The following is a 15,657-nucleotide window of genomic DNA, read 5'->3' on the forward strand; positions in this document are numbered from 1 at the left end:
AAAGCTGCCTTTTGGTGTAAAAACTCTGCAGTCTAGACAAGGCCTAAGTGGTGCTGATACTATGTATTTCATTTATTCTTTTGGCAGACCTGGGCATGAGTCTGGAACCAAACTTTCCCAAGCTTTGGGTATGTTCAGATCTGGAATTTTGTATGTTCTACAACCTGGTTTTAAATCTGACCATTGATGGAGGCTATAGAAAGCTTATAGAAAGCTTTTCAAATCTATCTTGGCAAACAGGGGACTATGAAAAACAGATCATTTGTCTAAGAACTATTTTTGGTTTTCTAATCAAGCCTTCAAAATGTCTGAATTACCCCTTAGCGCACACAAAAAATAATGCGTGATAATTCATTGTCTTTATATTGCAAATGTTGCCGTCTCCTGACCCTACATTAATTTTTTTTCCCTCTGTGCCTGGCTGACTGTAACATTCTGCTCCTTTTCAGAATGATATCTCTAGCAACAATTTTTTTTCCAGTGGGAGTTTCCCATCATATAAGAAATATTAATGAGCTCTAAAGTCATGATATAAGACAGGCTGTTAGGGTTGATAATTACAAGCAGGATACTTGCTGAAAGTGATTTGATTCATATTGTATGTGCCTGTCTGTGGCGCTCTCAAATGCCACAAATTTGAATATAGTACAGAGACACTGCTATTTTGTCTGTGAGCAAATGGCAAGGAGATAAGCAGCTGAAGGTCAGAGCACTGCACTATTCTCACTGCTGCTTCCAGCAAGATGAGTGCAGACAACACCTATCATAGCTAAAATGAAGCATACAGCCCTTCTGGAACTAAAGAACAAAAAGCAGAAAGTAGATTTGTGGAGGGAATTAGGATTCCATGGGCAGTATTTGTATGATGTTTGCAGAGGCTATAAAACACAGTTTTGTCATAGTAGCACAGGCCTGACTTCTGTTCTGGGCAGCGTCATGAACTTCTGGTGTGACTCTGGGTAAAATTTGAGTCATTCAGGCTGATAGGTTGCAATCCTGCTTGTATTGACTTTAATAGCGGAGGATCAGGCTGAGGCGGCATTTCAAGATCCTTGAGTAGGTGCTACCAAACCACTAGTCATTACTACTACCCCTAGCTATTGAGTCAAAGGTGATTTTAAAATGGACCTGAATAAAAGGAATCTATTTGTTTTGTAAAAATATTTGTGATGAAACTTAGGTTTAACCGGACATTGGGGTTAGTCAAATTCAGCACGAGTTCAAAGTTCAGTAAAAACAAAAATCAACAAAGTCTAATTCTCAGCAAGCAGAATATTGCACATGGAAACTCAAAGGCTGGGACCAGTCTGAGGGAAATCTCCTTCATTGCTCTAGTCCTGGTCGTAGCAAGGGTGGGAGCACTGGAGTAAAAAGGCTGCTGGGGTTATCATCTCTATGTCACCAAAACTCACTTAGAGCTCCTACCCTTGCTAGCACCAGCAAAGTCACAACAGTAGTTGAGCATGAGTAGGCAATTTCCCTGAAATCCTCAGTGCAGACAAGGTCAGAGCACTGTGCATCGGGAACAGAACCAAAACGAGAAGGATGAACTCACCATCAGCTGGCTAAGAGCAGAGCCACAACAATTTATGAAGGTGAGCAATAGCTCAAATCCAAGTGTCTGCCCTCTCTGTATCTTAGCATTGCCACAAAACAGGACTAAAGAGGCAAATGAAAGACAAAAGGAACTCCAGTCACTGATGAGCAAACAAGAGATTTGTTTTACCCCAGGCTGTTGTTTTAAATTCAAGCCCCTGCATAAGTAGGTAATGGGGAAGAGAGCCCCAGGCTGTACCTCATGCAGAGGACAGCCATAGTGTGGCTGAAGAGCAGAGACTACACTTCATCCTAGTGCCTTTACTGGCATTGTCTGCCTGAAAGGGAGCAGGGCGAGGGAGGAACGTGGAGCACAGCATGCCCTCTCCAAGGGTGATGTAAGTGCTATGCTGGTGTATGCTTCTGGAGAGTCTCCACAAGGATTCTTACCCTCCAGCACACATTGCATCTCCCTCCAAGGTGCTCATGCAGGCATACAGGTCACAATCTAGTCCTGACTAATGAAGGTGAGGCCAGCAGCATTAAGTCAAGGGGGGAGGGATAGCTCAGTGGTTTGAACATTGGCTTGCTAAACCCAGGGTTGTGAGTTCAATCCTTGAGGGGGCCACTTATGGAACTGAAGTAAAAATCTGCCTGGGGATTAGTCCTGCTTTGAGCAGGGGATTGGACTAGATGACTTCCTGAGGTCTCTTCCAACCCTGTTATTCTAAGATGTAAGCAACATGTTCCTAGGGGTCAGTGAGAATGGAACATGGTCTCTGCTTTTGAGTCCTTATGGTCTACCTTCCCCCTTCTAAACTCTAATGTATTGGGTGACATCAAATACCAACTCCCACTAAATGCCAAGGGGAGTTGGGCACTTAAGTCTTCTAAGGCCCCTTTGCAAATCCCAGCCTCAATTCTCAAGCAACAAAACCCCCATTGGCTTTAGTTTTCAACAGATGAGCAGTGTACACAAGCGGCATGAGAGGGAACTTTGGAATTATAGATAGGTAGTTGATCCTATACATTAAGGGCCAGATCCTACTGCTACTGAAGTCAAAGGCACAAAACTCCCAATAACTTTAGTGGTTCCGAATCAGGGCCTACAAGCCCAATCCTGTTCCTACTGAAATTAATAAAAGTTTAGCCTTCAGTTTAGACTTCAGTATTGTTATTATTGTGTTGTGGTGCCACCCAGATGTCTTAATCAGGACCCTACTGTGCTAGTCACTGTACCCGCAATTAATATAAAGAGACAAAGAGCAGACAGTCAAATCATATGACAAGGCAGGTGGATGAAACAAGCATTGAGGAAGGGAGAATGACAAGGTAACAGTAACACAGTTATGTTGGTTATAAGCCCATGGCCTCAGCTGGGAACAGGAGCAGACTTCAAGTACTAAAACAGGCAAAGTTTGTAATCTGAAAATAAATGGGCTGGATCCTTATCTGGTGTAAATTGTCATAGTTGTGATTTGCACTAGCTGAATATCTGCCCCCAGGTTGTTGGTTTTTTATGTACGTGAAAAATGTGAGGAGGAGCCCTAATTTTTACATGAAGATTCCACAGTCTGATTTAACAGATCTTAAAAGACATATCTATACCACAAATAAAACCATGTTGTATTTAGGGACACCTTGTTCTAACATACATTTTATTTCTCATGTGGAATGGAGTCTGTCACTATGTTAGAATTAATAACCCAGGTCTTGACCATGAAAGCTGGATTCTGAAGAAGACCAAGCAAGACAGCAAATTGGATTTGAACTTTGACCTTCCTCACTCTCTGCAAAAACATATGCTTTCTCTGAATTACTGTTAGGAGCAAGGAAGCATTTCATTTTCTGCAAAGCCAAACAAAGGGAACACTTTGTAGATGTTGCTCTGGGTGCAAGATTTTCTTATTTTTATGCACTTCTAATTTAATTTTTTTAAAATAATAAATATTATTTTTTTCTGATGGTTTTAACCTGCCAACTGCAAGTGTTCTGCCAGCTACACTATCTCCACTGAATAAATGTGAGTTGCAAAATTTGGATGGCATAATCAAAGTTTCAGTGGAATCCCCTGCCCTCCATTTAGCTAACAAGAAAGCAATGGTGCTAAAATTGGTATTAGGAGAATTTCCTGCTCAAAAGAAAAACATTACTTATCAAATAATACCAGCATCCCTTGGAATAGATAGAAGAGGCTTTTTTTTTTTTTAACCTGCATGGTATCCTGAATCTGGGTAAACATACTTCAGAGTTGAGGTAACTTTACAGAACATCCCAGAGCGGCTGTTACAATACAATATTGTAACAGCCCTTCTGTTGTCTACAAGATATCTCACACACTAGCATATTTATGAATTGCAAAGGGCAAAGACCAATGCAATGAGACAATCTTCCAATTAATTCTACTAACTGTGAGGCCTACCAATAATGAGAGAGTTCCTTTAAGTGACTAGTTCCTCACAGATGCTATTAAATACAAATTTAGTTGTAACATGGTGTAAGTAATCTGAAAATCAAAGGGTTTAGTTTTCATGCGAATACTTAGATAATAAGATGTGCTTGTAATTACCGTATTCCTTGTGAATGAAAGCTGTTCTGTTCTGTTTTGTTCTCTTCTGTAAATTCCCCCAAATCTGCAAAAATGTAATCTTGCAATCCCTACTGAAGAGGCAAATTGTTTTCTAAAAGAGATACCTGCTTGAAGAAAGCTTACATAAATATGACATTTAAAGTGTTCCCAGAGAAAACCTGAAGAATTAACACTTTGCTAAACTTTTTTTTTTTTAAAGGTATAAACTGTGAGCTGGAAATTGACGAGTGTTTGTCACAGCCTTGTCTAAATGGTGCAACCTGTCATGATACTTTGGGTAGCTATTTCTGTTCCTGTGCACTTGGATTCCTAGGTGAACTCTGTGAAATCAACATTGATGAGTGTGCCAGTCAGCCATGCCTCAATGGAGGGCAGTGTATAGATGATGTTAATCGGTATGTATCCTAGATATAGGGTAACATTCACAAGAAGGACCGATGCTCTTTAACTTGAACACTAATAGGTTGAAATAACATCTGGTTAGCTGAGATGTCAAACTGTTGATTTCATTTACTAAAAGAGGACCCAATCCTGCACTGACTTGAGTGCAAGTTTGGGGGCACTAAGAAATGCAAGATTGGGCCCAGAGCTGGTAAGCCAATGGGACTCTGCTGCAAAGACTGATTTGCTAGGTAGACTCCTCACATTTGTACCTTTACAAAGTGCTCTTTAGTCAACTCTGCACAACTATTATTTAAAGATGAATTCTGCGCCATTTTGATAAAACAAATCTTGAAAATCATATTAATCTGCCAAAACTTCAGTTTCTTAATCAAGATGAGGAAGTATACAAAATATAACATGTTGGCATTGTTCAGCTGTCCACTTTGAAAGAATAGAAGCATTAAAGAAAAGTGAAAGACAGGGTAATAGTAACCATAGTAATAGACATCACTAGGAAACGTGCAAGAAATTTTACAGATATATAAGGCAACAGATCCCTGACCCAAAGCGCCTACAATCTGCGTAGATAAAGGACAGGAAAAAAAGAAGGGAAAGGCTCAGGACTTACTAGCAAGTTCCTTTTGCCGAAATTAAGTGATCCTACAAGGAGATCCAAGTGCAACCCAGGCAGGCCAAAAATCAGGTCTCGGCTCTTTGATGATAGCATTACATACTGTACATGTAATTCCAAAAGAGGGGAAACTATGCAAATATAAAATTTATATTATAGAAGTTAGACTGGAAATGACCAGTTAGTTCAGCTAGGTAATTCCTCTGTCAGTACTGGATTGTTCCTTACCGTGTGAATTCCAGTTCTTAAGGGGCTATTTTGAAGGTACCAGTTATAAAGAAATCCATCAGAAAAGCCAGGTCATTAAGAGCCTGGGCTTGACTTTAATTCACAAGAGGATAAAGATCATGTTCCAGCAATGAACTTTTGCACCATATTGCAACAGTACACTAACCTTGTAGAATTCCCTTTCTGTAGTACTAAATGACTCTGAGCAATACAAAGCAATTCTTGATTTTCCAGTGCAGTTCAAGCATAGTGGAGTGAGAGAAAGAGGTCACCTTACATCTGACACCTGCTCGGCAGAGTCATTTAGAAAGCCTGAGACCTTTTGAGGACACACACATATTGTGAGCAGCAATAATGCTCATTCTAGCCAGACCAGATCACACTCATTTACCTAGTGGAGACCAAAACTGTGACACACGTAGGAATGCTTTGAAGTGACTGATTATACTGCAATGTTTCTGGAGGTCAATTTGGTAATCATAATGAAAAAGAATCTGCACACTAATTACATTAAAAGGGGCTTGGACAGCAGAGCAAATTTGAAATACAAAGATAGCCAGTCCTTTTCTGCCATTGCTCCTCTTATTAAGGTGTTTGAGTTAGAAGAAAGCTTTTATTCTTCACATCCTCATTTCTCCTTTCTACCTCATCCTGCAGTGAAGTTATAATCCTTTGATGGGACAATCTACTGCTATGAACATGACTGTGGAGTCACAGATTTTGCATTAGGAGCTATTTATTCAAACACTAGGCCAAATTCTTCCCTCATCTTCAGTCTTGAAGCCCTATTGCCTTCAGTGAGGTTACATGGGTGTAACATAGGGCAGAACTTGACACACTGGGCCCATCCATCTTCTGAAACCAGTTTTACATTTTACATTGACATCAGTAGAGTGTCTGCCGATTTACACTGGTACCTAACCTGCACCCACAAAATACCAATATGTGCACATACAAAGTATAGTTGTGTGTGCTCAAAGGACCTGATCCAAAGCCCACTGAAACCAATGGAAATACTTTCAGAGGGATTTGGATCAGGCCTAAAACAAGCACTGCTCTGGACAAGTAGCTATTTTGCACATTGTGAGATCTGAAGTAAGGCACCCCCAGAAAAATCAGTCTGGTGACCTGCTTAATGGAACACGGGGACTTCTCTTAGATGCATACACCAATGAAATCACAGCCCTCGGCACTAGGAGGTATGCGTGGGGAATTTAGAGCCTCACTGGGCTTTCTACCTACCCTGCCCTTCTTTTATTAATTATGCAAACCAAATCCTCTATACAAGTTAACCTCAAGGATCCCCTAGCAAACCATTGCAATGTGTAATAATTGAGTGTACATGAAAAATAGATACATATGCAGATTTGATAGCACCAGCAATGCTATTTGAAAATTCACTGTGACTTCATTTCTGGGTCAAGGGAGAGGATGGGCTAAAGGCGGATAAATCCCTTCTCCAAATATAGATCTTCATCAAGCAGAAAATATATCAAGGAAACATGAAAAACTAACAAAAGAAATGACATTTTTCTGTTCTGAGAATACTTTTAAGAGTTCCTCTCAGGCTGAAAATTATGTAGTTGATCACAGAAATCCTTCTCCCCACATTTGACTTCCCAAATTCCATACACACTGGACCAAATTCATCCGTGGTCTAAGTCTACATACCCATTGGTTTTAGCAGTGTTACACACATGCTATTTTCCCCATTGTGAATTTTCCCCAAATGAATTTTCCCCATTGTGAATTTTTTTCCTACCATTCAAAGAAATACTGTAGAATGTCAATACTACAGTAGAAATATCACATTATGCTCTGGTGTTCAACAGCATTACTTGCTTCTCCAGAATAAGGCTTTGGAGTTAAACCCTGACATCACAAAACAAGTGTAGTCTTTTTATCTCAAGGCTAGAGATGTCATGTCATGTTCAGTCAGAAGTCTTCATGGTTTTAATTGCACAAAAGCCAATGGATTTTTTTTTCAAAATAAAGGAAATCTAATATAGTAGCTGAATTAATTTACTTTCTGATGACATACACAGATCCCCTGTTCTTACTAGATAAAGACGAAATGCAAATCACCCCAACAAGCGTATTATAACTCAGCCATTTTGCAGAGGCCTGTCTTTTTGTATGGCATGTGTTGCATTAGATGTTTACGTGGATCATGCCAGCAACATAGGAGGTATGACATATCATGGTGCGATTACAAGATACTGTGTGTAATGTGACACAGTTGGCATTTCTGAAATCAGCACAATGGATTAAAAAGCAGGCACTATTGATGGCCTGCTGATAGCTCACTACTGCACATATTCATATCTCATCTTCATGCACAAGCTACTTTATTTCTGAATGGAAAACTATAGCACTGCTCTGAAGTTAAAGAGATATAAGTATAGTATTATTTCTCTTACAATATCACACAGAGGCCTCATTGTGCTAGCTCTACACATTGTAAGAAGCGGTCCTTGCCCTGAAGAGTTTACAGCTTAAATAGACCAGGCAGACATAGGTCAGTATAAGAGAGGAAGTATTATTAGCTACATTTTATAAATGGGGAACTGAGGCACCAAGACTTGCCCAAGGTTACACAGGATGTCTGTGGTAAATCCAGGGATTGAACCGAGATCTCTTGAATCCTAGTCTAGTTCCTTAGCCAGAAGACCCAAGGCTGGGAAAGCAACCCTACTTGAAAGTTTTATGAGTGTGTCAGTTAGGCTTGCAAGGCACTGTGCTTTTACATGATAATAAGTACTATTATTATTTATTTCCCATGGTGCCCACAATGTGCTAGGTACAAACACAAGAGGAAGCACAGTCCCTGCCCTGATCTTTTACCTTTAAAAAAGAGTTTTCATTTTAAATGGGTCATCTCAGCACAGGATGCTATACAAAATGTTTCCAATGTAAAAGCAATTCAGTCCAAAGATATATATGAGTCATCATAATCACTTCTAGTTGGACTCAGTGTCAGCCTTTTGTATTGCAGGTATAGCTGCAACTGTACCAGTAGTGGATTTATGGGCCTGCACTGTGAAATCTTAATTCCCTTATGCCAGTCCCAACCATGCCACAATAATGCTACCTGTGAGGACACCGCTGAGAATTATACATGCCACTGTTGGCCAGGTAAGCTCTGCATTCCCTTACAAGCATTCTCCTTCCCTTTAAAGCAGAAATGTCCACACCACTCTACAGCTACAAGAAAACAAGAACCTACATACATTTAAAAATATTGTATGTGACCAGCCTTGGAAAGGGTTCATGGGACAGAACCTTAATATAGCTCCATTGGCTTCAATGGAACTCTGACAGGTTACCCCAGCTGAGGACAAGTGACCCCATATGAGGTCAAAATGAACAAAATACAAAGTATTATTAAGTCAAGTCATTAGCACAATTGGAACTACAATCTGGGGTTTACTTCCCAATCACATGCTTAATTCATCAGCACATGGGACAAGGGAACTCTTGCTGCTGCCGCCAGGTTTTTAGTCTTCACAAATGGACTTTTCGATTGAAATGAGAACCCTCGTGCTCCCACACAACATGTTGAATGCTCCATCTGGAAATAACTTTAGCTATAAGTGGATTTTGGAAACCAACCTCCATTGGCCCTCTGAGTGCAGGTCCTTACAAGTCAGAACAAGGGTCAGCACACAAGGTGCAGTTTCAGAGTCTTGTGCCCCTTCATGCAGCCATGTCCCACTAAACTGAGGAACTGCTTCAGAGACAGTTGTTTGAGAAAACGCTCCTGCATCCCTGGACAGGATGCAGACACTATAGTTTCCAGAGAGACTCATTGTGATTAGTTTATATGTTGGTAGATTGTTTTCCTGCTTACTATAGTGTAGTGGGAGCTCAGATAATAAGGTGATTGTTGCATTAGAAATGCATCGATTTGGATGGAGAAATCTCAGGAATAAGTCTTTGCAATTCTATAGCACCTTCCATTCAAGAAGCTAAAATCACTTTACAAACATTAGTTCATTTGGCCTCCCTACACTCCTGTGAAGCTTGCAGTCAAGCCAAGAACATTTCCTGATTCCCAGTCCTTTGCCTTAATCACACAATTACCATCCTTCTTTTATATGCCCTGCTATTTTTGAAATGTGTGTACTATTGAACTGGCATTGAAGTAAAGCTGAGGATTCTTACTTTTATCCCTTCCTTGAGAGCTTTAGAACTGAGTGGTTTCGTTCTAGTCCAGCTGCAACTGCTACTTGCTTTTTACCAAGGTGTAAATGATGTATTTGGAAAAATGGAACCAATAAAATAGAAAAAAGCAATGGTTGGAAAAGGCCAGCTGCTTCCAAGTAAGGCTCCTCTTGGGCAAAGAATACTAACTGAACAAACAGGCATGAAAGACTGAGAAAAGCTTGGAATAGTAATGGACAACACTTAAAGTTTTGCTGGAAGCTAATCACTTCAAAGTGTGGATGCTTATTGTAAACATTTATAACCTTTTGGGTTTGCAAAACTTGGCAAAAAATGTTATAAGAATCATCTCTTTCTCCTTAGTTTACCAGTACTTCCTGCTTCTAGTTAGCACCTGTTGCTGTGGATTTTTGGAACCATAAAACAGCAGCAGAAAGAAAACAGTTAAAATAGAAAACATAAAAAGGCTTAACTGCACCTTTTGAACCTCATAGGGCATTCAGATCCACGGTTCCAGTTTGACACATTGTAAAGTTTGTATCCAGATTTATCCATAGTTTATGGAGCTCAATATTTTCAAATCCAGAATATTGGTTCTGACTACTCTCTGCCATCACACTGGCCATGGAGATTGTTTGACAATGACACATTCTGGTTGTGGAATTCAGGGAAAGTAAAGGAGGAATAATATTATTTTAGGTATTTGTTATGAGACTACAATTTTGGAAGCAATCGTTTCTCCTGGAGAACTGAAACTTTTTACAGTACATCTTAAGTGACTTACTTATCCAGGGACACTCATATGTTTTTCAAGACTGAGTCAAACACCTGATTTCTGTTCCACAGGGTATGCAGGTTCCCATTGTGAGATTGATGTAAATGAATGCAGCAGTAATCCGTGCTTCTACCAGAGTGAATGTGTGGAGCTGTCCTGGACAACCTGGTATGGACGTATTCTAGAACTGCCAGCAGATTTCAGCTACAACAGAGCATCGGGTTATGTGTGTAATTGTCGGCCAGGATTCACAGGTAAGCCTGTTGGGAAAAACTGAAGATATAATCTGTTACAGTATCCTATGGCTTAAATATAGTTACATGTTGTATAGGTGACATAGTGCAAAGGGTCCCCCTTGTGGTCATAGTAAATATGTATTTTTAGCAGAAATATTGAGGGCAAGGCTCCCAAGTCTACAAATAAAAAAAATAAAATAAAATAAAAAAAACAACTGCCACACACTTCAGTAACAAAGCTAATTAATAAAAGCAACAGGCTACTTAATTTAAATGAATGGGTAATTACAGAGGGACTACTAATTTATTAAAAAAGGAGTTCTGAGAGTAGCGAGTTACCAGGTAGCAAGTTGCTAAATTTGACATCCAAACCAGTCCCTGAGCAAGGAGACAGAAAGAGAGACTTTGTGCCCTCGGCATTTTTGTGCTTGGAACACTGTTGCTCTTATTGCATTTGTTCGAATTTCCTAAAAATTCCTTTTGGTAGGGAACTTCTTTTCTTATCTGTTTGAGGATCATTGTGCACATTTATAACATTCCACAATGGGCAATGAGTGTTAACAATGATGACACATATTTGTAAATAAGAAATGAAGTAAGAATTCTACTTGACAAGTTTACAATTTCTCTCTCAATCTCTGCAATCCTAACACACTCCATATTGTGGAATCTAGGTATTGGTGGTAACCCTCCTCACAATGACTGAAATGCAGTTTCGTTGATACATCTGTCATGTAAGGCACTGGTGAGCTTCTACATCTTAAATGAAAATTAACTTCAAAGGAGTTTGTATGTCTAACAAAAATCTTTTAGCAATAATCATAATTCTATAATAGAAAGGTAGGTCAGTCCTGAGTTTCATGTTAAGTTATCTAATGTATTAATCCTTTTAAAAAGCCCAGTAGTGTAAGGCTCTGGATTTACAGTCTGGCCTTGTCAACACCACTCTCCTAGTCTCCAAGAAAAAAGAATGAGTCTTTAAAAATAGAAGGGATAAATTTTACCTGTCTTCAATTTGACATTCCATTCACCTCCTGAGTGGTTTATAAAATCTGCCATGTCCTCCAGTGGGTAGCACGACTGACCTCTCTGACTCAGCAGGTATGGAAAATGATTTTTCTTCTGCAATTCTCTCCCTCTGTCTGTCTCTCTGAATTTTGGATGAATTTCCACAGAGTGGCAATGGGACTCTAAATGATTCTGCTCCATTCTTTCCCCTTAACTATCCTTCCCTATCCTGTCACCAGGTATTGCCACTGCACTTTGTTCTGTCTGAGGTGTCCATCCCTCCCCCTGTATAGTCAGCTCCATCACTCTTCTCCAAATACCTCCTCTCTCACCTTACATCCATCCCCACCTTGCATCCCTCAGCTCTCTGTTCCTCTCTTATTAGCCTATTTTAAAAATCCACATGCTGTTCAATATGGCTACTATTATTGTTCTTTGGTTTCACCTTCATCCCTCCCTTCCGTTCCACTCTCTTTCACCTTCACGTGTCAGATTTGCCTGATTGAGGCTCTGATTTTGCCAACCTTACCCACTCTTACCCCTCGGGTAGTCCCACAAATGTCAGTGGGACTACTTATAGGGTCAGATACTGCTCAGGATGAAGAAGAATCCAGCCCTTACATCAGAAACTCTCTAGGGATGGGACAGTGTATTTTGTATTCTCTGTAAAGTTTGGCATTATGTGAATGTTTATTAACAATAAATAATAATAGCTGTGTTATCTGCTCTGTGCCTAGATGAAATTAGGGCTTGGCAGATACTCTCTAGTCTACAAAAGCCTTGAGCAAATGCTAAATCTATTGCACAGCTGTATAAATCCTATGTGAGTATGTGCAATATGGGCACATGGAATACAACATATTTTTAATAATTAGGATCCTAAATCCATATTTAGGCACCAAAATTGATTTTTCAAAAGTGCTGAGCAGCCAGCAGCAGCCATTGACTGTGTATGAATTTAGGAGCATCACTTTAGACCCTGTTTTTGAAAGTCCTTGTTTATATTTATGTAGTCATCCTGTAGACTGTACCATGGGGGCAAAAAGGCAAGTCAGAATGAACAGCATCACTCTTTGCACTCAGTGTGATATGTGACTAGCTAGACACAGGAAGAAGGCATGTGTCGTAAGAATAGTTGTAGAAGCTGCTCCTGGAGAACCATTCAGCAACCACATGCTGTGCCAGGCAGTGGCAAAACAGGTTTATTCAGGACAGTTCACCTGCAGCATCTGGTTCTCAAAGTGGTCCAACTTTTAGCCACTTTCCTAGCTGGGTTGGCCAAGGTACATGGAGGTCAAGTGTCTTGCTCCAAGTCACACAGTAAGACAGCTGTTCTGCTGGAACTGGATCCTAGGATCCCCTGGGCATCCAGTGCTTTGCTCTAACTAGAGAAAACTGTCTGCTGGAGTTAGAGATAATGCAGTGAGACTGATTTGCCAAGGAATAAAATCTGAGTAGTGCTGATGAATGTGGTGCCCTTAGGTGCAGTGCTAGTAACTGCCCCAATTTCTTTCAATAGACCCCAGTCTTTTATAAGTGCGTGTACATACCCACAGACACTATAGTCAGAGGCAGCATCTACATTCTGAAAATGAACGTACTCAAAATCTGCTTCAGCTGCTTAGTATGTCAAAAATGCTGATGCTAAAATCTCCATGAGACTAGAATGGAAACATTCACTTCTAGTGGTGGTAAGTTATTTCTCCAATTAGAGCCAGGTATCCAGGCTTTCAAATAATAAATCACACTGTTCTGTGGGAATTAAGGAAGATGGGGGTTGATCAAGGTCTGTAGCAGTTGCACTGCTCAGTCTGGAGATAAATCCAGAATGAAGTTCACACACAGCAATGTATTGGCTGCTGGTTTGTGTATGTGTATATAAATATATGTAGAACTGCCTGCTACTGTGTGGAATGTCAGTCACTGTTGTCTACTTATCAGTTCCATTAACTGGCTAAGCTAAGTTGCTTTGGCTTGCTTGTTAAAGGTCTGTGTTTTTGGAGCAGAAGATCTTGAGTTCTTCTGACCTTAACACCTAAAGATCCATGTATGCTTAAGTACACTGTTTGCAGCCACAGATTGTTATCAAAGCAAAGGATTAGTAGAACAAAACTTGTTCTCTTTAATAAATAATCTTATACATTTTATTATACCCATTTTATTTTAGCGGAATGTAAATTAAACTTGTGAATTCAAACAGCCAAAAAAACCCACAACACAGTAGAGCCAAATTTTGCCATTTAATACATGGGACTAGCTTCTAGGGTCAATCATTAGCTGGAGTAAATTGGTATAACTTCAACAGAGCTACACTGATTTACCCCAGCCAAAGATCTGGTCCCGATTCTTCTACTGGGGCACAGTTTCACCATCCCTTGCTGCAATAAGTCATGCACCCACCAGTGAACATTTATAGTTGTACTCTACTGTCCGTAGGGGAGCAGAGAGAAATAGCACCATATGTTCTGTGAGACTACCTAAGGGTCTGATCTAAAATGAAGTCAATGGAAGTCTTTCCATTGACTTCAATGGCCTTTGGCTCAGGCATTGATTTTGTAAACGCTCCCGATATATACCTTTGAAATACCACAGCTAGATGTATAAGGTCAAAAGTAAGTGCTGTAACTCAGTGGAAAACTGAGTTTGAAGGTATGAAATCCCATTTTCTAGCCCAATGGGTCAGAAGATAATGAACTTACTGCAGGGCAGAATATTGCCCATCTTAGGCCTCAGGACATCTGTGGGGGAGATAAAGAAAGAAACAGTCTCTGGTCGTATTGACTTTTTGATAGTGGTTGGTTGGGTGAAATGAGTCTCAATTGTACAATTAAAATTTTGTGTATGGACACTCCTACTCCAAGAGTTGGAGAGGAGAAAAATCCCTTCCCCGCCCCCCAGATTTGGATGACTCGAAACCAGCTAAACAGATCTGAATCTAAAATGCACCAAAAAGATTTGCTTCTCAGATAAAAAGAAGTCTGGGGAATTTAATCCCCAAGGAGGATTTTTTGAGGGAGTTGAAAGTGATTGAAAATAGAAGCTTAAGGCTGTAGGGAGGAGCAAAGTCCTCCAAAGAGGCTGCAAGGTGCCAAGTAGCTCATACAAGGTGCTGAGATCATCAGTTCTCTTTTATGCCAATAGACATTGAGGATGCTCAAATTTCAAGAGGTACTCAGCACTTTGTAGGATCAGGCCCTTAGAATGTGGATGCTCTCTCTGACTATAGTGTCTGTATCCTAAAGGTACTTTTAATAGTTTGGGTTTACTTTTTATTTAAGATAAAATATGTTTGTAGTTTTCTGCTTTGTCTGAAGACAATTATTGTACTAAAATTTATACTTTGTGGCCTTGATTCAGCAAGGTACTTTAGCATATGCATAACTAATTAATTCAGTGAGTAGTCCCATTGGTGTTAAATTAGGCATGTACTTAAGTAACTTGCTCAGTTGGGGCCTAGATGCACAGACATTTACATATGAGTTTCACCACTGTAGCTGCTAATGTGCTGGCTTGGAGATGTGTGTACTGTATGGCTTAGTACTCCATGTGTTTGAAGAATGCTGTTGGCTAAAAAATTAAACTTTTCACTTCCATTCATGGAAACATTTAATTAAATGTTTACTGACATTTCAGCAAAACTAGCTTTGTACACGGGGACACACTATTGATTTGCTAGTGACTTGTTACACTAGATAGTAACAAAAATGAACCCCCCAAGCCTAATGCATACACTGGAGATTAGTGCATCCCGAATGTAACCACTTAAATGCTGCAGAACTTGCTAGGTTTGTCCAAGCAGACACATTCTAAAACTGAATTGATCCCCATGGAAGGTTAACATACAAGAGTGGTGATGCTGGAGTCCGATCCTGCACCACTGGAATCAATAGAAATTATGCCATTAGTCTCAATGAGAGCAAGACTGCACTGAAAACCCTCAGCAAAACCCAGCAGTTTTACATTAATAAAGTTACGTAAGCTGCAGTGAGGATAGTGACAGCAGAGCTAACCAAGCTGTTTGTGATTATGCCCAACGCCTGCTGCCAATTGACTTAACGTTGCGTATTAAGGACTTTACCATTTATGGTGGCTTTCTGACACTAAA

At 40.0% G+C, this 15,657-nt stretch overlaps 1 protein-coding gene across 4 annotated transcripts in view; it reads left to right on the forward strand.

Annotated features, from left to right (window-relative positions):
• Positions 1-15,657, forward strand: part of CRB1 (crumbs cell polarity complex component 1) — a 172,149-nt gene that overhangs the window by 75,637 nt on the left and 80,855 nt on the right. For all 4 annotated transcript variants that reach the window (XR_004001542.1, XM_030572005.1, XM_030572006.1 and 1 more), the window contains 3 exons: positions 4,326-4,521; positions 8,365-8,504; positions 10,380-10,562. Coding sequence is in view for 3 of the 4 variants with exons in the window: in XM_030572005.1 (XP_030427865.1) it covers positions 4,326-4,521; positions 8,365-8,504; positions 10,380-10,562 (519 nt within the window). In the remaining variant the exon portion in view is untranslated. The remainder of the gene's footprint in view (positions 1-4,325; positions 4,522-8,364; positions 8,505-10,379; positions 10,563-15,657) is intronic.

The sequence above is a fragment of the Gopherus evgoodei genome, chromosome 8 (assembly GCF_007399415.2).
Source record: "Gopherus evgoodei ecotype Sinaloan lineage chromosome 8, rGopEvg1_v1.p, whole genome shotgun sequence".
Lineage (NCBI taxonomy): Eukaryota > Metazoa > Chordata > Testudines > Testudinidae > Gopherus > Gopherus evgoodei.